At 38.8% G+C, this 26,540-nt stretch overlaps 1 protein-coding gene across 3 annotated transcripts in view; it reads right to left on the reverse strand.

The window, feature by feature from the left end:
• The window catches only part of ANAPC1 (anaphase promoting complex subunit 1), a 98,221-nt gene extending 71,913 nt beyond the window's left edge, over positions 1-26,308 (reverse strand). For 2 of the 3 annotated variants that reach the window (XM_059079069.2, XM_059079066.2), the window contains exons 1-13: positions 26,041-26,308; positions 23,768-24,004; positions 22,601-22,762; positions 20,669-20,720; positions 19,952-20,052; positions 19,287-19,369; positions 18,131-18,204; positions 16,244-16,389; positions 15,808-16,028; positions 14,653-14,862; positions 12,084-12,179; positions 3,614-3,704; positions 3,450-3,515 (exon numbers count right to left, since the gene is read on the reverse strand). In XM_059079069.2, coding sequence (XP_058935052.1) covers positions 3,450-3,515; positions 3,614-3,704; positions 12,084-12,179; positions 14,653-14,862; positions 15,808-16,028; positions 16,244-16,389; positions 18,131-18,204; positions 19,287-19,369; positions 19,952-20,052; positions 20,669-20,720; positions 22,601-22,762; positions 23,768-23,980 — 1,515 coding nt within the window. In that variant the 5' untranslated portion in view covers positions 23,981-24,004; positions 26,041-26,308. Of the gene's footprint in view, positions 1-3,449; positions 3,516-3,613; positions 3,705-12,083; positions 12,180-14,652; positions 14,863-15,807; positions 16,029-16,243; positions 16,390-18,130; positions 18,205-19,286; positions 19,370-19,951; positions 20,053-20,668; positions 20,721-21,879; positions 22,151-22,600; positions 22,763-23,767; positions 24,005-26,040 lie in introns of all 3 variants that reach the window. The other variant, XM_067007232.1, reaches the window with a different exon arrangement.
• Positions 26,309-26,540: the final 232 nt, after the last annotated feature.

The following is a 26,540-nucleotide window of genomic DNA, read 5'->3' on the forward strand; positions in this document are numbered from 1 at the left end:
CACGGCTTATAACTACTGGACCACCAGGGAATTCCCTACTGTATCATGTTCTTAAATGAAACGTTAAGGCACGTAAGTATATATTCCTTTAGATATTTCAAAGTCTATGATCACCAAACACAACTAAAAAACAAAGAGAATTAAAATTTTAATAATGTATCAAATTCTACCAACCAAATATGAATATCTTGGCATAAATTCTTAGTCTGATTCCTTCTTTACATAACTAAGGACTTCTCTGGGGGCAGGAAACAGGGGGAACGTTAATATAGTCAAGACACTATACAAAATTCAAGTATACTATGCATTTTTCTACCTCATTGGTGGTAAAGGCAGCAGAGACACTAAGCTTTCAGAGACTATAAGCATCAGTCTTGTTAAGTATTTTCCAGGCAGAGAGAAAGACATCAATTACTTCTTGGGAGCCAAAAAATTTAGGCTGAAGCGATACTCAAGATATTAAATCCAACCTAATTCAAACCGTGCTCTCTAGCTCACAATCTGTCTTATCATAAACTTTCAAATACTTCATCCTCAAAAAAAATTTACATAAACTTCATTGACCTTAAAAAATGAGCCAGCAATCCACGCTACCCACTCCCTTCCTTTCAGCTACCCACAGGGTTCTCAGGAAAAACACAACAGAAATTCACACCCACACAGGCTGAAAACTCTTGATAAGACTAAAAGGAGATACTCAGAACTAAAGTCGAATTTTGACAATATACATATTTATGTCAATATACTACCCAAAAGCTAATAGAATTACAGAAGTTGCCCAAATAAAATCCTTAGGATTAAAAAACAAAAATGACAGGAGAACTAGTATCTATGAAGTTTTTAAAAAGCCATCAGAGACCACCCCCACTCCAGGTCATAAAAATATGCAATAAGCACATTCCCTGCTATTCCTCCCACTAATTACCACCACAACAAAATCTGCATGAAATGTATGATGTAACTAGCAGAAGACTCCAAAAGGTGAGGAAAGAAGACTGACTGGCTAAGGGCCTGAGAACCAGGAATGAACTATGAATTCCCTAGCTTTTGTTTTCGTTTCTCCAACTCCCTATATAACCAGGCCTTGGGCTCTCAAGAGGCCTGCAACCCAGAAATGCCCACAGGCACACACCAAAAGAGAGCCCATGAAAACCTTGCTCTTTTGGCCAAAACTTGGTCAGGAAGAGAGACTGAGCAGGGCAGAAACACTTTCGCCCCACCTGCCCCACTTCAGGCAAACACACAGAAAAAGCCACAGCCCTCAGGGCCCGCCCCATCAGGAGCTGTGTTTGGAGACTATGGGCAGGGTCCTGTCATCCCACCTGCAAGGACTAGGTGGCGCCCTGCCCCAGCACAGAGACAGGCGGGGAGGCCTATCTTCCAGCCCAGCCATGCAGTAACCATGAGGCATCGCCTCCCCTCAGGCACTGCAGCTGCAGACACTGCGGACAAAGCTCTGCTCTCATTGCCACAAGGCAGCCCCTCTCCACCTCCCCACCATGTGCAGCAACTGTCAAGGGGGAAGAGCCTGGCTTTCATCCTCCCTCTATATAATAAAAAGCAGCCTACCTCTCCCCTCCCTCTTCCAGAGACTGTGGGTGGAGCACTCTACTCCATCCCTACCCTGCAATAACAAAGCAGCAACCCCTCACTGTCCCAACTAGGGAGTGGGGGGAGGAATGGAGAGGAAGGAAATAGAGAAAAGGACTTTCTAAATACGTATATGAAATCCTGGTGTGTTTTTTAGGATTAAAAAACAAAAATGACAGAAGGACTAGTATATATAAAGTTTTTGTGAAACTGACCAACAATGAGTGACCCATGTGTGAAAGTGACCAACAATGACACAGTAAAAGATCTGAGAACTAAACACTGATCTATAACACCACTTGGTTCTCAAACTGGCCTCTAGGTAACGTGGAAGTTGAGGCAGACCACAAACTCATTACGGAAGCAGACAGGAAAAAAGACCCAATCAGGAAAGGAATAGCTAGAAAACTTCTAGACAATGAACAACCTACTCCAGACAAACACGATAGGAAAATACTGCACCCCACCCCTCGCCCTGTGAGCAAAGGCCAGGTGGGAGCCTGGACTTCCATTATCACCTGGCTGTAAAGAGGCACCAATTTGAGAAAAACAAAAACAAAAAGCTAACAGTACTTTGGGTTAGCAAGAATGTAAAGAAACTTCGAGAGTTCTCATACACTGTTGGAGGCAAGGAGTATAACCTTGCAACCTTGATGCAACCTACACTTTGGAAAACAATGTGGCACCATGCGGCTAAGTTGAATATGCATATATTCCTTTTTTTTTTTTTTTTTGCAGTACACGGGCCTCTCAATGTTGTGGTCTCTTCCGTTGCAGAGCACAGGCTCCGGACGCGCAGGCCCAGAAGCCATGGCTCGTGGGCCCAGCCGCTCTGCGGCATGTGGGATCTTCCCGGACCGGGGCACAAACCCGTGTCCCCTGCATTGGCAGGCGGACTCCCAACCACTGCGCCACCAGGGAAGCCCAAATATGCATATATTCTAAAGGCTAGGAGATTTTTTTTTTTTTTTTTTTACTTTTAAAGCATTGTTTATTAGAGGAAACAGCAAAACAACCCTAGTGGCTGGTAAAATTCTGGTATAATCATACAACGGAAAACTAGGTAACAGTGCATGAGTCAACAACAGCTACACATCAACACAAATAAATCTAAAAATAATATAATGTTGAGCAAAATAAGTCAGAGAAGAGTATGTGGTATGTTTTCTTCATATGAAAATCCAAAAACAAGAAAAACTAAACAATTTACTCATCACTGATACATACATAACTGCAAAAACTAGTAATAAAAACAAGGGAGTGATTTATTCCAAGTAAGGATCTCTGGGGGATGAGGATACAATGAGGAAAGAAAATCCAAGCGACTGTAAACATATGGCAACGTCCTATTTCTTAACCTGGGTAGCAGTTATATGAATGTTTGCTTCATTATCCTTCAAACTGTATTTAAATTTCATAATTTAAATTTGTAAAATTTACATTATTCCATATGTAAAGTTCACAACTGTTTAAAAAGACACAGACAACATATATTATACATTTAATACAATGAAACTAAACTTTGAGACTTAAGAAAGCTACCCATACATCAATTTCAAAACTATATTCTTTATAAAACTTCAATTAACTTTTTTCTTTTTTTAAAGTTATCTATATTCATTAGTTTCCCCAACTGCCCTGTTTTCCTAGTGCCAATCCATCTAATGACAGTGAGTCCTAGACCTCCAAATAAGTCCCAACCTAAATTGAAGACTTCATTGTCAACTCTTACAAGAATCTTCTGCCAAATTCTATAGACAGGAAGTAACAAATTTTAAATATCAAACTAAAGTAACATTAAAAAATAATAATTAAGGAAGTAGTCCTACTAAAAGCATGAAATGCTATTTATTACTTACCCGAACCACTCCTGTGTACAGCACCAGGTTTCCACTGCCTTCCAGGACCAGCATAGTGTCTATCTTCTAAAAAAAAAATAAAAGGCAAAAATTTTATTTTCCAATCTGTTCGAATTATAAAGCACAATGATTTTCAACTTCTCAAGAAATGTGCCTGCATTTACCTCCACTGGAGCTGCATCCTTTGCCTGTATGTTGGTGACGGAGCCAAAGATGAGCTGGGTTTTATCATTACTCTCTTGAAACTTTACACATCTAAATATTCAAATTAAAAAAGAAATACACTATTGATATATGCAACAACCTCTACTGATCTCAAGGGTATTATACTAACTGTAAAAAGCCAATTTCAAAAGGTTACTTACTATATGATTCCATTTATAAAACATTTTCAAATGACAAAATTATAGAGATGGAGAACAGATTAGTGGTTACCAGGGATTGGGGACTGTGGTAGATGGGTGTGGTGTATGTGACTCTACAGTGGGTAGCATGAGGGAGATCTGTGAGGTGATAAAGAAGTTCTGAATATTGATTGGGTGTTCGCACAAATCTACACATGATAAAATTTCATGGAATCATATACACACATAAATGAGTACACGCAAAACTGATGAAGTTTGAATGAGGCCCGTTGATTGTACTAATGTCAATTTCCTTAACAATGCACTATAGATATGGAAGATGTTACCCCTGGAGGAAAAAGTGCAGGCTACACAGGACCTCTACTACTTTACAACATCCTGTGATCTATAATAATTTCAAAATTAAAGGTCAATAAATTGGTAAATATATAAATACACATTTTACCTAAGAAGATAAATGAAAGGCTAATAAGCACATGAGAAGATGCTCAACATCATAAGTCATTAGGGAAAAGTAAATTAAAACCACTTCAGGGGTTTCCCTGGTGGCACAGAAGTTAAGAACCCGTCTGCCAATGCAGGGGACATGGGTTTGAGCCCTGGTCCGGGAAAATCCCACGTGCCGTGGAGCAACTAAGCCCGTGAACCACAACAGCTGAGTCTGCGCTCTAGAGCCCACAGTGCCACAACTACTGAAGCCCACGTGCCTAGAGCCCGTGCTCCACAACAAAGAGAAGCCACCACAATGAGAAGGCTGTGCACCGCAAGAAGAATAGCCCCCCCACTCACCGCAACTAGAGAAAGCCCATGCGCAGCAACGAACACCCAACACAGCCAAAAAATAAATAAATAAATAAAATTTTTAAAAAACACTTCACACCCACCAGAATGGCTATAATCAAAGAAAATGACAATATCAAATCTTGTCGAAAGGAACCAAGATGGGGGAGTAGAAGGATGTGCTCTCACTCCCTCTTGTGAGAATACCAGAATCACAACTAGCTGCTAGACAATCATCGACAGGAAGACACTGGAATTGACCAAAAAAGATACCCCACATCCAAAGACAAAGAAGAAGTCACAATCAGATGGTAGGAGGGGTGCAATCAGTAAAATCAAATCCCATAATTGCTGGGTGGGTGACTCACAAACTGGAGAACACTTAAACCACAGAAGTCCACCCACTGGAGTGAAGGTTCTGAGCCCCACATCAGGCTTCCCAACCTGGGGGTCTGACAACAGGAGAAGGAATTCCTAGAGAATCAAACTTTGAAGCCCAGTGGGATTTGATTGCAGGACTTCGACAGGACTGAGGGAAACAGAGACTCCACTCTTGGAGGGCACACACAAAGTAGTGTGCACATCGGGACCCAGAGGAAGGAGCAGTGACCCCAGGGGAGACTGAACCAGACCTACTTGCTAGTGTTGGAGGGCCTCCTGCAGACACAGGGGGTGGCTGTGGCTCACCATGGGGACAAGGACACTGGTGGCAGAAGTTCTGGGAAGTACTCCTTGACATGAGCCCTCCCAAAGTCTGTCATTAGCCCCACCAAAGAGCCCAGGTAGGCTCCAGTGTTGGGTTGCCTCAGGCCAAACAACAAAAAGGGAGGGAAGCCAGCCCCACCCATCAACAGTCAAGTAGATTAAAGTTTTACTGAGCTCTGCCCAGCAGAGCAACACCCAGCTCTACCCACCACCAGTCCCTCCCATCAGGAAGTTTGAACAAACCTCTTAGATAGCCTTATCCACCAGAGGGCAGACAGCAGAAGCAAGACGAACTACAATCCTGCAGCCTGTGGAACAAAAACCACATTCACAGAAAGACAGACAAGATGAAAAGGCAGAGGGCTATGTACCAGATGAAGGAACAAGATAAAACCCCAGAAAAACAACTAAATGAAGTCGAGATAGGCAACCTTCCAGAAAAAGAATTCAGAATAATGATAGTGAAGATGATCCAGGACCTCGGAAAAAGAATGGAGGCAAAGATTGAGAAGATGCAAGAAATGTTTAACAAAGACCTAGAAGAATTAAAGAACAAACAAACAGAGATGAACAATACAATAACTGAAATGAAAACTACACTAGAAGGAATCAATAGCAGAATAACTGAGGCAGAAGAATGGATAAGTGACCCGGAAGACAGAATGGTGGAATTCACTGCTGCAGAACAGAATAAAGAAAAAAGAATGAAAAGAAATGAAGGCAGCCTAAGAGACCTCTGGGACAACATTAAACACAACAACATTCGCATTATAGGGGTCCCAGAAGGAGAAGAGAGAGAAAGGACCAGAGAAAACATCTGAAGAGATTATAGTCGAAAACTTCCCTAACATGGGGAAGGAAACAGCCACCCAAGTCCAGGAAGCACACCGAGTCTCATACAGGATAAACCCAAGCAGTAACACGCCAACACACATAGTAATCAAACTGCCAAAAATTAAAGATCAAGAAAAATTATTGTAAGTGGCAAGGGAAAAATAACACACAATGGAACGTCCATAAGGTTAACAGCTGATTACTCAGCAGAAACTCTGCAAGCCAGAAGGGAGTGGCAGGACATATTGAAAGTGATGAAGGGGAAAAACCTACAACCAAGATTACTCTACCCAGCAAGGATCTCATTCAGATTCGATGGACAAATCAAAAGCTTTACAGACAAGCAAAAGCTAAGAGAACTCAGCACCACCAAACCAGCTCTACAACAAATGCTGAAGGAGCTTCTCTAACTGGGAAACACAAAAGAAGAAAAGGACCTGCAAAAAAAACCCCAAAACAATTAAGAAAATGGTCATAGGAACATACATATCGATAATTACCTTAAACATGAATGGATTAAATGCTCCAACCAAAAGACACAAGCTTGCTGAATGGATACAAAAACAAGACCCATACATGTGCTATCTACAAGAGACCCACTTCAGACCTAGGGACACATACAGACTGAAAGTGAGGGGATGGAAAAAGATATTCCATGCAAACGGAAATCAAAAGAAAGCTGGAGTAGCAATACTCATATCAGATAAAACAGCCTTTAAAATAAAGAATGGGGCTTCCCTGGTGGTGCAGTGGTTGAGAGTCCGCCTGCTGATGCAGGGGACGCAGGTTCGTGCCCCAGTCCGGAAAGATCCCACATGCCGCGGAGCGGCTAGGTCGGTGAGCCATGGCAGCTGAGCCTGCGCGTCTGGAGCCTGTGCTGCGCAATGGGAGACACCACAGCAGTGAGAGGCCCACGTACCACAAAAAAATAATAATAATAATAAAATAATAAATTTTAAAAAAATAATAAAGAATGTTACAAGAGACAAGGAAGGTCACAACATAACGATCAAGGGATCAATCCAAGAAGAAGATATAACAATTGCAAATATTTATGCACCCAACATAGGAGCACCTCAATACATAAGGCAAATGCTAACAGCTATAAAAGAGGAAATTGACAGTAACACAATAGTGGGGGACTTTAACACCTCACTTACACCAATGGACAGATAATCCAAAATGAAAATAAATAAGGAAACAGAAGCTTTAAATGACACAACAGACCAGACAGATTTAATTGATATTTATAGGACATTCCAACCAAAACCAGCAGATTACACTTTCTTCTCAAGTGCGCACGGAACATTCTCCAGGATAGATCACATCTTGGGTCACAAATCAAGCCTCAGTAAATTTAAGAAAATTGAAATTCATATCAAGCATCCTTTCGGACCACAACGCTATGAGATTAGAAATGAATTACAAGGAAAAAAAATGTAAAAAAAAAAAACACATGGAGGCTTAACAATACATTATTAAATAACCTAGAGATCACTGAAGAAATCAAAGAGGAAATCAAAAAATAACTAGAGGGCTTCCCTGGTGGCGCAGTGGTTGAGAGTCCACCCGCTGATGCAGGGGACATGGGTTCATGCCCCGGGAGGATCCCACATGCCGCAGAGAAACTAAGCCCGTGAGCCATGGCCACTGAGCCTGCGCATCCGGAGCCTGTGCTCCAAAACGGGAGAGGCCAAATACAGTGAGAGGCCCACATACCGCAAAAAAAAAAAAAAAAAAATCTAGAGACAAATGACAATGAAAACACGACGATCTAAAACCTACAGGATGCAGCAAAAGCAGGTCTAAGAGGAAAGTTTATAGCTATACAAGCCTACCTCAAGAAACAAGAAAAATCTCAAGTAAACAATCTAACCTTATGCCTAAAGGAAGGAGAGAAAGAAGAACAAACAAAACCCAAAGTAAGCGGAAGGAAAGAAATCATAAAGATCAGAGCAGAAATAAATGAAATAGCAACAAAGAAAACAATAGCAAAGGTCAACAAAACTAAAAGCTGGTTTTTTGAGAAGATAAACAAAATTGATAAACCATTAGTCAGACTCATCAAGAAAAAGAGGGAGAGGACTCAAATCAATAAAATTAGAAATGAAAAAGGAGAAGTTACAACAGACACCACAAAAACACAAAGCATCCTAAGAGACTACTACAAGCAACTCTATGCCAATAAAATGGACAACCTGGAAGAAATGGACAAATTCTTAGAAAGATATAACCTTCCGAGGCTGAAACAGGAAGAAACAGGACATATGAACAGACCAATCACAATTAATGAAACTAAAACTGTGATTAAATATCTTCCAACAAACAAAAGTCCAGGACCAAATGGCTTCACAGGTGATTCTATCAAACACTCAGAGAAGAGCTAAAACAATCCTTCTCAAACTCTTCCAAAAAACTACAGAGGAAGGAACTCTCCCAAACTCATTCTATGAGGCCACCATCACACTGATACCAAAACCAGACAAAGATACTACAAAAAAAGAAAATTACAGACCAGTATCACTGATGAATATAGATGCAAAAATCCTCAACAAAACAGTAGCAAACAGAATCCAACAACACATTAAAAGGATCATACACCATGATCAACTGGGATTTATCCCAGGGATGCAAGGATTCTTCAATATACGCAAATCAACCAATGTGATACACCATATTAACAAACTGAAGGATAAAAACCATATGATCATCTCAATAGATGCAGAAAAAGCTTTTGACAAGATTCAACACCCATTTATAATAAAAACTCTCCAGAAAGTGGGCACAGAGGGAACCCACCTCAACATAATAAAGGCCATATATGACAAACCCACAGCAAACATCATTCTCAATGGTGAAAAACTGAAAACATTTCCTCTAAGATCAGGAACAAGACAATGTTGCCCACTCTCACCACTATTATTCAACATAGTTTTGGAAGTTTTAGCCACAGCAATCAGAGAAGAAAAAGAAATAAAAGGAATCCAAATCGAAAAAGAAGAAGTAAAACTGTCACTGTTTGCAGATGACATGATACTATACATAGAGAATCCTGAAGATGCTACCAGAAAACTACTAGAGCTAATCAATGAATTTGGTAAAGTAGCAGGATGCAAAATTAATGCACAGAAATCTCTGGCATTCCTATACACTGATGATGAAAAATCTGAAAGAGAAAAAAGCAAGGAAACACTCCCATTTACCACTGCAACAAAAACAATAAAATACCTAGGAATAAACCTACCTAGGGAGACAAAAGACCTGTATGCAGAAAACTATAAGACACCGATGAAAGAAATTAAAGATGATACAAACAGATAGAGAGATATACCATGTTCTTGGATTGGAAGAATCAATATTGTGAAAATGACTATACTACCCAAAGCAATCTACAGGTTCAATGCAATCCCTATCAAATTGCCAATGGCATTTTTTACAGAACTAGAACAAAAAAATCTTAAAATTTTTATGGTGACACAAAAGACCCCGAATAGCTAAAGCAGTCTTGAGGGAAAAAAACAGCGGGAGAAATAAGACTCCCTGACTTCAGACTATATTACAAAGCTACAGTAATCAAGACAATATGGTACTGGCACAGAAACAGAAATATAGATCAATGGAACAAGATAGAAAGCCCAGAGGTAAACCCACACACCTATGGTCAACTAATCTATGACAAAGGAGGCAAGGATATACAATGGAGAAAAGACAGTCTCTTCAATAAGTGGTGCTGGGAAAACTGGACAGCTACATGTAAAAGAATGAAATTAGAACACTCCCTAACACCATACACAAAAATAAACTCGGGCTTCCCTGGTGGCGCAGTGGTTGAGAATCCGCCTGCCGATGCAGGGAACACGGGTTCGTGCCCCGGTCTGGAAGATCCCACATGCCGCGGAGCGGCTGGGCCCGTGAGCCATGGCCGCTGAGCCTGCGCGTCCGGAGCCTGTGCTCCGCAAGGGAGAGGCCACAACAGTGAGGCCCGCATACCACAAAAAATAAATAAATAAATAAATAAAATAAACTCAAAATGGATTTGAGACCTAAATGTAAGACCGGACACTATAAAACTCTTAGAGGACAACATAGGAAGAACACTCTTTGACATAAATCACAGAAAGATCTTTTTTGATCCACCCCCTAGAGTAATGGAAACAAAAACAAAAATAAACAAATGGGACCTAATGAAACTTCAAAGTTTTTGCACAGCAAAGGAAACCATAAACAAGACGAAAAGACAACCCTCAGAATGGGAGAAAATATGTGCAAACAAATCAATGGACAAAGGATTAATCTCCAAAATATATAAACAGCTCATGCTGCTCAATATTGAAGAAAAAACAACCCAATCCAAAAATGGGCAGAAGACCTAAATAGACATTTCTCCAAAGAAGACATAGAGATGGCCAAGAAGCACATGAAAAGCTGCTCAGCATCACTAATTATTAGAGAAATGCAAATGAAAACTACAATGAGGTATCACCTCACACCAGTGAGAATGGGCATCATCAGAAAAGCTACAAACAACAAATGCTGGAGAGGGTGTAGAGAAAAGGGAACCCTCTTGCACTGTTGGTAGGAATGTAAATTGATACAGCCACTATGGAGAACAGTATGAAGGTTCCTTAAAAAACTAAAAATAGAATTACCATATGATCCAGCAATCGCACTACTGGGCATATGCCCAGAGAAAACCATAATTCAAAAAGACACATGCACCCCAATGTTCATTGCAGCACTATTTACAATAGCCAGGTCATGGAAACGACCTAAATGCCCATCGACAGACAAATGAATAAAGAAGTTGTGGTACATATATACAATGGAATATTACTCAGCCATAAAAACTAATGAAATTGGGTCATTTGTTGAGACATGGATGAACCTAGAGACTGTCATACAGAGTGAAGTAAGTCAGAAAGAGAAAAACAAATATCGTATATTAACACATGTATGTGGAACCTAGAAAAATGGTACAGATGAACCGGTTTGCAGGGCAGAAGTTGAGACACAGATGTAGAGAACAAATGTATGGACACCAAGGGGGGAAAGCCGCAGGGGGGTGGGGTGGTGGTGTGATGAATTGGGCAATTGGGATTGACATGTATACACTGATGTGTAAAAAATTGATGACTAATAATAACCTGCTGTATAAAAAGATAAATAAAATAATATTCAAAAATTTTAAAAAAAATCTTGTCAAGGATGAAGAAATTGGAACACTCAAACATTACTGGTGGGAATGTAAAATGGTACAGCTTATTTGGAAGACAAATTTAGCAATTTCTTTAAAAGTTTACAATGAATTTATCATTTGATCCATTCCTAGTTATACCTATCTATCTACATGAAATCATGTATGTCCACACAAAGGCTTTGGCTCCAATGTTCATAGTGTCATAGTCCAAAACGGTCAGAAAAGTGGAAACAAATCAAATGCCCATCAACTAATGCCTAGATAAACAAAATGTGGTATATTTATACAATACTACACAGCAAGAGGAATAAAATATTTATACATGTTACAACATGGTAGGCCCTAAGAAACATGCTAAGTCAAAGAAGGTGGACACAAAAAAACTATCTATTGTATGATTCTATTTACATAAAATTTCCAGAAAAGGAAAATCTGCAGAGGCAGAAAGCCTATAATACACTGGTTGCCTGAGGTTGGGAATGGGAACAGAGACTGAATGCAAGTCAAGCACAAGACATCTTTTGAAAGTGATAGAAATTTTTAAAACTGGAGTGTGGTAATGCTGCGTAACTGTAAATTTACTAAAAATCATTAAACTATACACTTAAAAATGTTAATTTTACGGTATGTAAATTATTTCAATAAAGCTACTTAAGCCAAAAAAAAAAAAAGAGAGAGAGAGAGAAAAAGAAAAAGAAAAAATAGTCCTAAGCTTACTTATACCAAATCAATGAGATACATAAATGCACTTACCGTAACTGGAGCTGGGACTCTACTAAAAAGCACAAGAATTTCTGCCCACATAGGTCAGATGTAATAAAGACTTTTGAGGCCTGTGAATTTTTCTCCCTGTAATAGATATATTAATAAAGAAACTGTTGGCACTCACTTAAAAATCTACCATAGTAATTATTAAAAGTCTTTGAAAATATTCTACAGGAAATACTACTTGGGCCAGCAATAATCTTGAAGACACAAAAGCACTTCTAAGAATTGAACTTCATGATCTCTAAGATTCCTTTCAGCTCTCTGACTCTGAGTCCACTACACAGCTTTTTTGGGGAAAAATTACAATAAATGTAATCATTACCAACAGACTTTTTAATTCCACATTATTCAAGCCGCCTACTGCTAAAATCATGCAAACTTGAAGAGATCTTAGACCTCTTACAGGGTCTAAGGGGTCAGACGTTTTATAACATGACCTCTCCAATCTATCCTCACTCTCTCTCAGATTAGGCTCCACTTCATCCCTTTTTTTTTAACCCATACTCAAAAATTCTCTATTCTCAAGAATTTCATTGTAACTCTGTACCATAAGGATCTGCAATATATCCAACTTAGCAATAAGGTATTTAAAGACAAATGATTTTTAAATACAGGGAATTTTTATTCTACAGAATTTTTATTCTATATATAAGGAATCTTTATTTTATAAGGAATTTTTATTTTATATATATAAAAATAGAACATACTTCAACACTGTACTCACATCTTTCCTTTCCTCCAACTGCCTATCCTGGACCTGCCAGCCTAAGAACATGAGCCTGTCTTTCTACTTGGAAAGTAGAAAGCTTAAGGATAGCTTAAGGCCGCACAGCCAGCTGTATTTTCAGTGCTTTCCCTGCTCTGGGTATATAGTCTTTTCGTAGCCTACTCTCTCATATTAAAATGAATCTTTAAATACAAAGATGGACTAAATATTAGATTATATAAAGGACTTACTGTAAATTTGGCTGGGTGTAAAAATGGTAGCATGGTTAGGTAAGAAAATGTCCTTATTTAGAGAAACACACTTAGGTATTTAAGGGCAAAAATGAAGACTAATTTTCTCTAACATAGTTCAGGAAAAACAAAACTCTCCCTTGACCCTGAGATTCCCTCAGCTAGTTTTGTATCCCCATTCCCATTCAAAGGTAAACTCCTTGGACAGTCTGTATATCTATGTTCACCTCCTCAGTCCCCATTTACTTTTTCCACCCCATTCCACTCCACCCTAGACCCCCACCCCCAGGTGCTCTGGCCAAGGTCACCAGTGACCTTGCCATCCAGGTACTGCCTCTCTGAGCTCACCTAAGAGTGCCACACTTCACCAGCACCTGGCAACATTGGCACCTTCTTCTCAAAAGCCACTTTTCTTGTGTTCCATGACATGTCCTGCTGCTTCCCCCACCTGACCTCTCTTGCTCTGTCTCTCTGCAGCAGCTTTATCCCTTTTTACCTCCCCCCGCCAAATCTTAAGTTTCCAAGACTTTAGTCATTAGCCCTCTTCTGATTCTACATAGCCTGGTTTTAACTATTCGGAGGTCACAGACTCTGAGAATCTAATGAATGTTAAACCCTCTCCTAAAGAAAAGGCCTATACACCACACATACCCATGATTACCATCTTTGATTCCAGAGAGTTACCAGAACCCCTGCAACTGCAAGCTCATCCACAGGCCTTCCAGGAACCCAACGTCTACACACTCCATAAACTCCAATCCACCTGTCTTGCCTCCATCACCACTGATAAGTGACTGCTCTGACCCCTGAGTTTATGACCCACATATAAAGCACCTTCTTACAGCTCTCATCAAACAGAACAGCCCAAAGGGCCATCTCTCTCCACCTCCTCTTTCGCAGCCCTTTCCCCTCCTCCTGCACAAACAAATGGAGGGTATTTTAAATTCCCTGAACAAACCACACATTCACACTTCTGCACTTTTCTTCTGATCCCCTCTAACTACTGTGTACTGCCCCGCTTACCCACCCAGGAAATACCTAGTCATCTTTCCAAAGCCCTACCAACAGATGAGCAGTGCCATCATCCTCCAGCTGTCTCTTTCTGAGGACAGGGACAGCAACTTATTTGCTGATAAACCACAGCCACTAGCACACACACTGGCATTGACTGAATGAATAGTTAAAGAGAACATAAAAGGAAGAAGGTCACATGGAACAGAGGTCTGAGCTGTGTTTCCCAGAAAAACAGCTGATACTCAACTAACATAAAGACAAAACTGAAGAAAAATGTTACAAATTCCCAAGTTTCCTAATCTATAGAAATTAGTTGTCTCTCCCTAAAACATCAAACACCTCAAATCTGAGAGATTACTAAGTTAAGGAAGAAATAGCAAATGACAAAAGAATATTTTTATGATCACCTTAATATCACTAACATCCTCTACTGAAAATGAGGTAGCCTTTAATACATATCTCTATGTAGTTTACAAATATTAATAACTGCTTATACTCAAAGGAAGCTTTACACAAAATACCAAGTATTTTCTAAAACTTTTAGTATCATTTTTCTTTGAATATAAAAATATATACTCCAAACCTTGTATTAGTAATCGTTTCTGTCCATAAATGGTCAATACAAAGTTCAGGAACAATTGGCTCTGTTTCTGGTGCAAGAAAGGAGCCGTTAGAATTACTATTTGGAGAATGAGAAATACTGTGTCTCTTTGGAGATTGATTATGGCTTGAAAGGTTGAACCTTTGCACCCCTGAAAAAGAGTGCACTCCTAAGGCTGGAGAATGAGCACGACTGCAAAATAAAGAGAACAGAGCACACCACAATTAATACCGCAGGCTGACAGAACACACTTCCTAATAAAGCTTTCCAAATTCTATGTACGGAGAGTATTCATAACATAAACCCAGTCAGAAATACAATTTTTTTAAAAAGGAGTAGCTACTTAAACGGTTTGTCCACATGCTTTATTATATTCTAAAGATTTAGAATTCCTGTTAGAATTCTTTTTTTTAACTGAAAATCAGTTCATTTTCTGCCTCAGAAAATCAATTATTTATATCAATAATATTCAAAAAAGTTTAAACTATGTTCCTATACATTCAAACATATACACACCAAAAAAACTATGTCCCTATTGCACCAGACAGATATTAACAAAAACAAAAGAAAAGCTAATGCAAATTAAGACAAAAGAAAACAGTACCAAAAAATTTCTGTAATTAATATTCACCAAACAGGGCTTCCCTGGTGGCGCAGTGGTTGAGAATCCGCCTGCCGATGCAGGAGACACGGGTTCGTGCCCTGGTCCGGGAAGATCCCACATGCCGCGGAGCAACTAAGCCCGTGAGCCATGGCCGCTAGGCCTGTGCGTCCGGAGCCTGTGCTCCGCAACGGGAGAGGCCACAGCAGTGAGAGGCCCGCATACCACAAAAAAAAAAAAAAAAAAAAAAAAAAAATTCACCAAACAGCTGCCACTTAGTGGTAAAAATGAGGCACTCTTACAACAAGCACTGGCAGTTTCTAAATATGACTCAGTGAAAAAGTAACACAGTGGGCCTGGAAGTCTTAGTAAAAATAGCACAACTGGAATAATGCTGTTTTCTCTAAAAGATACTCAGGATCTGTCAACAGAAATTTTAAATCCTTCAAATCACAAGAGAAAGTTTTAAAAGAAGGTATCTTTTTCTTGGGATGTCTTGTTTAAAGCAAGGAAATGCTTCCACACTTAATTCTCACCTGAGAGCTGCCATGTTGGAAATGGAAGGCGAGCGGGAGTGTAGGCTGGGCGAGGAGGCTGAGCGACTCTGGCTGTGGATGGAGGAGTAGTTCTGGAAGGGGGAAGCCACGGGGGAGTCTCCCCTGGAGAGGCTTCTGAGGTGTGCTGTGAGCGAGCTGCTGGTGGCCACATTCTGTGGGGTGGCCCCCTGTTCAGAGAACTTTAAAACAACATTTTCTTCCTTAAGTCAAAATGAAAAGGGGGAGGGAGGCAGAAAATAATTAGATTAAAAGGGCAATTTCCTTGTGAGAATGCAGGGTAGTTGCCAGTTATTAAAGATACATCTTTTTAACTAAGGCACTCAACCAATTTCACAAGTGATTCTTCTAAAAACCTGCAAAGTTTTTAGTGTTAACTATCCTTTTCTATTAAGAAGTGATCTGCCTTTACCCTTACCTCTGTTTTGACTCTCCGCAGAGCCCACACAGAATGCAAACCTTGAACGGTGTCATAGGTCATTACAACGGAGGGATCAGTATTGAGAAAAACAATTTTCATTGCATGATCTACAACATATTGTACCCGTGATGAACCAAAAAGACCTTAAAGACAGAACAGAAATGATCAGGTAAAGAACAATGGACTTTTACAAGGCTGTTGTTTATGAAGTGACTTCTTGCAATTCCTAAAGATAAAGAGAAATCAAGGCAATTAAGGCACAAAAATCTATTAATATATTATGTAATTAACCCTCAATTTTTAATAAATTTACTTTGAGTATCAATTCCTTTAAAATATATTAAAGATGAGAATGTTACGAGTTTTGATTTCACACACATGCAACTAAATGTTGAAGATTTGTGCTGACTAAGCCATTAAATTCATCAGCCACAGGTAAAAGGTCCATGACTCCTTTAACAACTGACTTCTTCTTAAATTGCACTCAACCATTTGGCCAAGTTTGACTTCGTTACTGGTTCTTTTCTTCTCTAAGAAATCTGTTCTCTACTATAACTATTCAAACAGTACTGAACAGTACACTACTGTTTCTGCTTTACTGGGTACACATGCAAAATAAGTTTTTTCCTAGTGAGTCCAGCTTCTACATCTACAGTACCATAAACTGGTTTCTACATCCTTATTGGACTGTTTCCTAAATGCTTCCCTCTCAGTTAAAATATTGAAAAATTTTTAAAGAATTATTTTATAAAAGGAGTACTTTACATAGAAAGAAATAAAAATCATTCATGATTCCACTCAAAAATATCTCTACTAATAAATTTGGGAGCACTCCTCTGAGTTTTTATTTTTCCTATACAGACATATTTTTTATGTTCTTACAAAATTAGGATGATTATTGCAGTTAGTTTTCTACCTTACTTAACATTATGAATAAGCAATTCCTGAGGTCATTAAATATTATTCAAAAACATGATCAATAATGGCTGCATACCATTCAATCACACACTCTGACATGTTTTTCTAGGTTGCTTGTAGTTGTTAGCAGTATAATATAGAACTATCAATAAACTTTTTCTGTAAAAGGCCGAAGAGTGAATAGTTTAGGCTTTGCAGACATACTGACTCTGCAGCATAATTTTTTTTGTTTTCTACAACCTTTTAAAAAGGTAAAAACCACTCTTGGCTCTTAAGCCTTAGAAAAACAAACTGGATTTAGCCCCTAGCCTGTAGTTTGCCAAGCCCTGATATAGAAGATATGGAAGATAAAAACCTCAGTGGTATTGCAGAATATATACTGGGGATAAAGTCCTTAAAGTAAAATTGGTCAAAGAATATAAATATTTTTTTTTTAGCCTTCAAGTCCTCATTGTTCATAATAGCCTATGTTTGGTCACATTTAAAATTTTAAAACAAGCATCTAGAAATACCTCTAGGAACTACTAAAAGTCTGAGTCCCAACAAATTATGTTATTATGAGCAGGGAAAATGAAATATTAAAAATTTCCAAAGTAAAGGTCTAAGGCCCTACATTTCTTTTTTCCAAAAAAAGGAAACGATTTTAGTTTATCTAAGTATTGTTCATTTACTTAATAATTACTAAGGAACAAAGTCCAGAGGCATCTACAGGTAAGTTAGAAAATATATCAGTATTTCTCGTTGATGTATAGGCTCTATTTTTACTAAAAGAATAGCTGTTAAAACAATTAATACCAGGGTATTCAATGAATTAATATGAATTATTTTCATAATAAGTTATTTTTAAATGCCTAAATTATATTATTTTTATAAAACAAATCTAATTTTCATAAGCTCCTTTACTTCCTCCCCATCCCCAAACTCAAAAGAGAGACTACAGAAAAGATTTTATAAAAATACACTTACTTCCAGATTTACAAACAAGAGGTGTAATTTCATCTAGTGGATGCAGCATGCTGAACATAGTGGGTAAAGGTTCTCTAGTAAAGAACAAATAAACAATGACCAACACAGGATGACTCCATTTGTGCACAAATTTTGTACTTTCCTTACAAAGAAATGTCTTCTGCAGATTACACTACCAACTAGAAACCTACCATCTCAAAAAGCAACCCTCTAAAAACTTTTCAACTACTGTTTTTCACAGTATCTTCTATTTTATTCCTAGAACTCTCTCCTCTTATGCAGGGTAAATTTGCACACACACACACACACACGGAACTCAGTGTAGCCCAGGGAGTATCTGTGAGCAGCAGTCAACACCTTACAGAACAAACAGAGTAATGGGCATAAGGCAGTCACTTTTTTAAAAAAACCTCTCTTAGTGGCAGTGTGTCTCCAACAGCTAGGAAAGAAATTTAGTCTTCTAGACCTATTTACAAAGGAGAGTATTAAAAAAAAAAAAAAGAAGAAGAAGAAGAAACATTTCAAGTAAATAAAATGGCTGCATTTTCTTAAGGAGTGACTGAAAAAAGAGGAAAAAACAGACCTTCTCTCTAAACACAGAGAGAGATTAAAATCTGTAAGCAATTTTCTTAAAACTCAGTGTCTACTACTTGCACCACACTGTGACAGGTACTGTATGTTCCTGCCCTTCAACGAGCTCACAGCTGATTAGGGAGACAAAGTAAACAGACTATAATTTATTACACACCTGAGACATATGAAGCCCTATGTCAGAGATTATATACATTAGCTTGTTAAACCACTGCATAAATCCTAAGAAATAAATGACAGTATTCATCCTGTAACAGATAAGGAAACTAAAGCCAAAGCTAATGACTTGCCCAAAGTAACATGATGGAAAAAATAGCAGAGCTAAGAATTGAGTTTTGTTATCTTTAAGCCAAGTTTGCTCAACTTTACTACTTGGGGAAAAAAGCTGTAGATAATTGCCAAGTGAGAAGCAGAACTCATAAGGGTACGATGCTGAGATGAGAGAAAAAGGCATCTATCTGTGATGACAGCATGGAAATTATCATCATCCCAAACTTTTGGGTAAACAATCTTACCTTAGAACCAACCAAAAAAAGCCCAAGGAATCACATTCTGACCCGCATACCTGGGTGGGCCTGGAGGAACCTCATGTGAAGAGCTGCTTCTTTCGAACAACAGGCCATACTTCGTAGGCCAAACATTTGCAACCTATTGGGTAAAAGGGTGCGGAAAAAAACTGAAGTAAAAGAAACTATTCTTTATAACATGTTTTTACGAAACATTACAGAACATTAGATTTTCTTCCAATTTAATAAGAGTTTTGCAAACTAATAATCATTAACTATAATTTTTTTAAGTAATTCTAACAAGTAAATCTAAGACAAAAATCAAATCTAAGGATGAGAAGTTTGACCTGAAATTCCTGCCAGTAGCTAATATCAGTACCAAAATGACAATGTGATTAAAGTGTAACAACAGCATTAGGGTATGAAAAAGATAATGAGAAACAGGAGAAAGACTAATATTGATCAAGTGCTTGAAAAAAAACCAAAATGATTTCTTATATGTCACTTAAACTGAAAAAAAACCTCTCAGAAAAGATTTCATAATTCACTTCACTAAATAATTTATTTTTAAGACAAAGGATGGAAATGGTAAGCCACTACAATTTTATTTCAGTAAAAATAACATTTTTTATTACAAGACATGAGAGTAGCAATACTTCTGAAACCAATTAATTCACGAATATTCTCCAATAAAACACAAAAACATTGAAACACTCGAGTTTACCTGAAAAGGTAAAGAAGCTATGTAATCCTTTCCTTCTATGCTATGCATGTTAATACATGAGCTTTGCAATATACATATGCATTTTTCTACTTCATCACTACCTGAAAAGAGAGAGTACAAGATATATGCATTGTTTTCAAAAAAAAATCCCAATAATCATAAATTTCAATTCCCAGGACTTCCCTGGTGGCACAGTGGTTAAGAATCCACCTGCCAATGCAGGGGACACGGGTTCGAGCCCTGGTCCGGGAAGATCCCACATGCTGTGGAGCAACTAAGCCTGTGCAGCACAACTTCTGAGCCTACGCTCTAGAGCCCGAGAGCCACGACTACTGAGCCTGTGTGCCACAACTGCTGAAGCCCAAGTGCCTAGAGCCCGTGCTCCACAACAAGAGAAGCCACGGCAATGAGAAGCCTGCGCACTGCAACGAAGAATAGCCCCTGCTCACCGCAACCAGAGAAAGCCCGCATGCAACAATGGAGACCCAACACAGCCAAAAATAAATAAATAAATAATTTTTTAAAAAATAAATAAATTGCAATTCCCAACAGCACAAATTCTTTAATGCACAATATAAAAATGCTTGCACTAATCGACCATTATTAGTAGCTTACTTATTTTGAATGAAAAACAATGAGATAAACATTTGGGAAAAAAAATGAGATAAACATTTGGCATCATCATAAGATCAAATAAAATTTCAAAAAGAAACTTACTGTAGTCCTTTTCAGACTTATCCTGTGATATAATGAAGTCACACCACAATGCCTAAAATCAAAACAAAATGCTTACCTAAGAAAATTACATCTAAATAATAACCTATCAACTAATGGTATCTAAATAATAGTGTCACATAATGGTCTCTCCTCATCAACTCAACACATATACCACGGGAACAAAGAAAAATAAGATAAAATTAGACTAATTAATGATAACTATCTTAAGGAAAGATAAACTGTGCTTGCAAATAAAAAGAAGAGGGAAAACAAAATCAAGAAACCTACTAGATAGAAGCTTTGCAGCAAAAGTGAATTCAAATAGTGGTTCAAGCTGTAGTAAACCCTATATCCTATACAAAGCTAAAGATTATCAGAAGAGTTGAAAATTGCCAAGCTATTTTATAATCTCCAGACTTACCTAATCTCATCATTCTTTGACTCACCAGAAAGAATATTTAGAAAAACATTTCCCTTTCTTAAGGGCCCATCTTAAAAATATATATACAAACTAGGAAAAGCCATTAAACTTCAACTGGTATGCTTGACAATCGCTTATTGAAATTTTTTAATGGCATTTTTATGTGTCTTTTTAATTGTGGTAAAATATACATAACATAAAATTTACCATCTTAACTGTTTTTCAGTGGTATTAAATACATTCACAATGTTACATAAGGGGGAAATTATCAGCAAAAAGAGCACTGGCTTCAACACTCCTGGATGGAACTGCTTTCACACATGCTCTCAAATTTGGGAATAATTCAGTTTACCCTTCCTAATAAATTGTTAGAGGAGTACAACACTCATCAGGAAATAGTTCATGGAAAATAAATAAATAAATAAGCAGTGTCGAGGTACAATTTCAGTGTCTACAAATGGGGAACTTTACATGAGTAAAAAAAGCTTCTAAAACCTCCTGTCAGTAGCCTAACAAGTAATGCAACCAACATAAATGTTTTCATTTCTCCCCCAACTTGATATTCTAAAAACTTTCAGTACGAAAAGATGAAACAGTACAGTGAATATCTATCTCACCTGAATTTTGCCGTACCTGTTTAAGGGCATTTGAGTACATGTGGAATTGCAGGGGGTGGGGGCTCACTATTTGAAAATTGCACACATCATGACACTTTACCCCTAAACACTTCATCGTGCATTTCCTAAAACTAAAGATGTACTCCTATATAACCACAAAACCATCATCCCACCTGAGGAAAAATAATGTAATTTTCTTCTAGCACCTGATGTCCAGTCCATTTTATCAAGTAATTCACAGGGTAATACCTTGGTGCCATGGTAATATCCTTTCACCCAAGAGTGTTAATATCCATTAACAATCCTTTTCTGAATCCATTATTACACTGGAGGTTACAAAGTGGTGATATTTTTAACTCTACCCTTCTTTCTATATTTATTAGCTGGCATTCATCCATAAATAAGGGTGTTCCTTCATTAACTTGAGATGAACTGCACGTCTTCCTAGAAAGGCAGGGAAAATGCTTAATTCCTTCCCTTTAATTACCGATTTTCATAATAGAGTTAGGTGTAATAGCCAACTGCAACGATAAGTTAGTTTTTTTCTTTCTCTTTCTGATTATCACTAGGAACCAGATTTTTATTTATTAAATACTCTGCAATCAATTATAATCATAATGTGTTAACAGTATTCTTTGTACCCTAAATGCCTTAGAAATTTTTATTGACAATAACAAATTGAATTACTCAAGAACAGTGTTTAAAGACTATCATTAAATTGACAAAGGATGGTGTAAAAAAAAGTGATGATACAGAAAACAAACGAAATTTTTTAAATGGACACCCAGCTGCTGGGACCATTACACTGTTTTTATTATTTCTATTAAATTTTAGGACAAAAACTTTTTTAAGTGTTAAGCAGTCAATCAAATGCTAAAATTCAAATCAACTCACCTGTTGAACAGGACTGTCAACTGTAAACGCTTTATAAACAGCCAATGCCTGGCTTTTACTTCCTTTGCTCCAGATAACCATATTTCCAGCCACATAGAGTTCCTCATCGTAATCTACTTCTTCTCCAATTTCACTTACGCCTTTCCTTAACTGCCAGCTCTCCTTAAAAATTAACACATGTAGGACATGTTCAAGCACTTTTTTCCAAAGTATGGAGCAGGATTTATTAATTAAATCAAATAATCATTCAGAGGCAAGTCTCCTACTCTCTCTGTGCCTGGGGAGTAAGACTCAATCTAAGCCCAATTCTTAGAAGCTTAGTGCCACTGATTAACAAAGTGGGGTGTGTGCATATGTGTATTATATACCTTACAGGATGTTTTATATTATATACTACTATATTATTTGCCCAAAATATAAACAAACAAAAATTATACCATATCTACAGATCCCAAAATCAAATCAACATGCTAGGGAAACTAAAATGGTATATAAGGTGCATGGGGAAGTGATGGAGAGGGGGCAGGGAGGTGCATGTAGAAATCACTGGGGGAGTTTATTCACAGGGTAGATTTCCCTGCTTCACAACTACATATACATTCACCTTCCTTCCCTTGTCCCACTCATCAAAATAAATGGGAAAGAGAAAGGTTCAGATTTCTAACTACATAGATAGACTTCCTCTCCCTGAGATTTTGGTATCCCAAATGGAATGAAAGTGGAATAAGGTGGGAAAGACTGATTTTCTGACACACGCTAACATCTCATTCTCCTATTTAAGAACTAGTACTCTATCTACTTATGTGGCATTTTTTTTGTCCTCAAGAAACATGTAAGTCTTTCTGCAGCAGGGACCATTTCTAACTCTACCATCTAATAATCAAACAACATGAAATCTGGTCCCCACACACTAAGTGAAGAGAAAGAGGTTTAGAATGGACCATAATCATAGTACTTACTATAAAACCATGAGTTATATGTCTAAATAAATGGTTATGACACCATAATACAATGAAGTCATTGTTTTAGTCTTGACTGAAATTACCAAATCTTAACCATTACCCTGGAAGTAGCATTATACTCATTTCTCAGTTGCAGGTAGCCTTAAATTACAAGTAGATCACAACATTCTATGTTTCAAAAATACAATGGGAAACTTAACGGAACCTTCTGTTTCTCGTGGATCGTAACCTCCTGAAGGGATCCCACCAAGCCAGCAGCACCATCAGAAGACCATAACTCCGACGCTGGCTGCAGCTGGCGAAGCTGAAGGTTCAAAGCATTAGGGTGGTGCTTGCAGTGGTCTCGACCAAAAGGAACAAATTCCTGCAAATCCCCGGCTGCAATCATTGTTGCCCTTTCTTCATAGAAGTTCGACATGGGTTCCAAATATCAACATTATTTCTGTATGAATTCAAACACACTCTGGTCAGCTTCTAGAGTTAAAACCAGAATAAAATATCATAAAAGTTTACAGAAGAGCCTTTAATCCTTAGATGAGTGTCAATCCTATTACATTGTAGGTGTACAAGTAATTATAACATCAAAGGTCATTCCAGATCTGACTCTCAGGTGATTACAGTTGTCGCCACATTTTAGCTGGAGACTGACCAATAGACCGTTACCACTGAAGGAAACCACTGGGCTGAGACAAGCGCTTACATTCCACAACACCGATCCTGTTTCCTACTACTATATGCTAGTTTTTCCACACTTCACATATGAAGTATTTAGACAAGTTGTACTTTATAGTCCCATGACTGCCCGGCTTCTCAACATTAAAGGTCATTTCTGTTCAGCTGTTGGAAACTCATTTGAAAAGCACACCTCAAGGACCACTGGCATATTGGAATGAAACAAACAAAAAAACCCACAAAAAACCACATATTACTTCTGATTCATCACAAATTGAACTACTCGTTTCAGCTGACCAATCCACAAAAGACCTAGTAAACTGTCAAATGTCATCAGTAGATTTGACACCCCAGTCCACCTAAATATATGACTACAATCAACTCCAATTTGGGGTCCAAACACAGGAAACCAAGGCATGAAGAACTCTGGCCATGGGACAGCCACACCTGCAGCAAATTTATGAGTCCCAGCTTTTAATTAACACAACCTATTACAGTACAGCTTATCACTATAAAGATGTGGCTGTGCTGTGGGGGGAACCATGCCTCTTTACTTCCAAAACATTTCTACATACAGTAGTTGACAGCTAGTAAAATTCACTGCATAATGTGGTATATAAGGTGGATGCCAGTTTTCTCTCCAAGAAAACACCTACATTGAAAATGGATTTTGTGGCATCACATTTAAGCTACGATCCTCAAACACAGATCAAAACCAACATTTGACCACAGCACCATAGACAACTTTAAAGGGTTTGAAACGGCACTCACAATTAAAAGTTTAACTAAATTTGATTTATATTTCTCACCTGAGGTCTTCTGGCATCAGTAGGGTTTTTTTTCCTGCAAAATCTCAAAGCCCCTGTAGTTCCTATTCAGCTCCTCTAGGGTCAAAATTACTTTGCTATGAATTAAACGCTATTCCTGACATAACCATATGCCACAATCAAAACACTTTTATTTTCCTCCCACTAAAATTCAGAATTGAGAAGACCTGAACGTGGGATATAACTACAACAGTACCTTATAAAACTTACAAGAAAAAAATAAAATTCAGCTGGTCTTCCTATATTCTAGTCAACAGGATAACCAACATAAAAAAACTTGCGAGTTCATCCGACTTCAGTTGTGCGATTTTGAAATGTTATTCTATTAAAACTTTAAGAAAAAATTACAAAAGTATTAATTATAGTTATTTTCACAGTACAATATCTTTTTCTACTAATTAAGGCGACACATTTAATACTTTTGCAATACCCCAAATTTTTATGTGTTTTTACTTATTAGGGGACAACATAAAGAGCTGCAGTTGAAAGTACTGTATTAAATTGATATGCTATAAAACAAGATATTAGCATTGCTTACTAGGAACAAAAACTACCCCGCCAGAGGTAACCACACAGTTACTTCAAGAGTAAACCCAAATGCACACAGAAGACACCTTGAGTTGAGACTCCTTAAAAAGGCAAAGCTTCCCCGGCCTCTTTAGGGTCAGGTGAAACAATCAGTCTAAGAGCCTGGGTCTCAGAAATCGTTATCAGAGCGGCAAGGGGCTGATTTAGAAGCTGAGGCCCACACGGGACACCGCGTTTAGCTAAGGAAGGAAGCCGGCACAGAGTGGAGCAGGAAGGTGCACCCCGTAAAGCCCAACCCGCAAGCTGGGGTCCCCTTGGCTCTGGCACCCGCTCAAGGCCCGCCCCGGGCTCCCAGCCCTCTGGGTCACCGCGCGCGGGTAGGCCTCGGGGCGGGTGAGAGGGATACCGGACAGGCAAAGAACCCCCAGGCGCTGCGGGCCCGGGCCCATACCTGTGTGACTCGGGACGCGTCAGGCGCGGCGAGCCCCGGCTGCTCCCCGGAGGCGCGGGGGCCGAGGGGGCCCGAGGGTGGCGGCGGGGATGGTCAAGGTGACTCCTCGGCCGCTGCAGCTTCTCATTCCCTCTCCCTCCCCAATTCCGGAGGAAGACTGGGCAGCAGCTGCGAACACGACTGCTAACGACAGGCAGGCGTCCGGGAGAACCACTCAGGCGAGATGTTCAAATGGACGCGTCCATGTTGACTTTCCCGTCCTGCTTCGCGCCGAGGCGGGGCTTCACCGGGAGCGAGCGGCGTTCCCGCGGTCCTAGCGCCTCCGCAGTTGCGCGAAGGAAGCTCGAGGAAGAATTTGCTGGGTATTTATTTGTACCTTCAGCCTGTACTGGGATAGGATCTTCCTGGTGTCCAGATCTTCTTCAGGTCATGTCAATACGAGCCTGAACTGCCTCATAACTATGAATTAGAAGGTTTTCTGGCCAACTTCGCTCTCGCTT

This window comes from Kogia breviceps, chromosome 11 (genome assembly GCF_026419965.1).
Source record: "Kogia breviceps isolate mKogBre1 chromosome 11, mKogBre1 haplotype 1, whole genome shotgun sequence".
NCBI lineage: Eukaryota > Metazoa > Chordata > Mammalia > Artiodactyla > Physeteridae > Kogia > Kogia breviceps.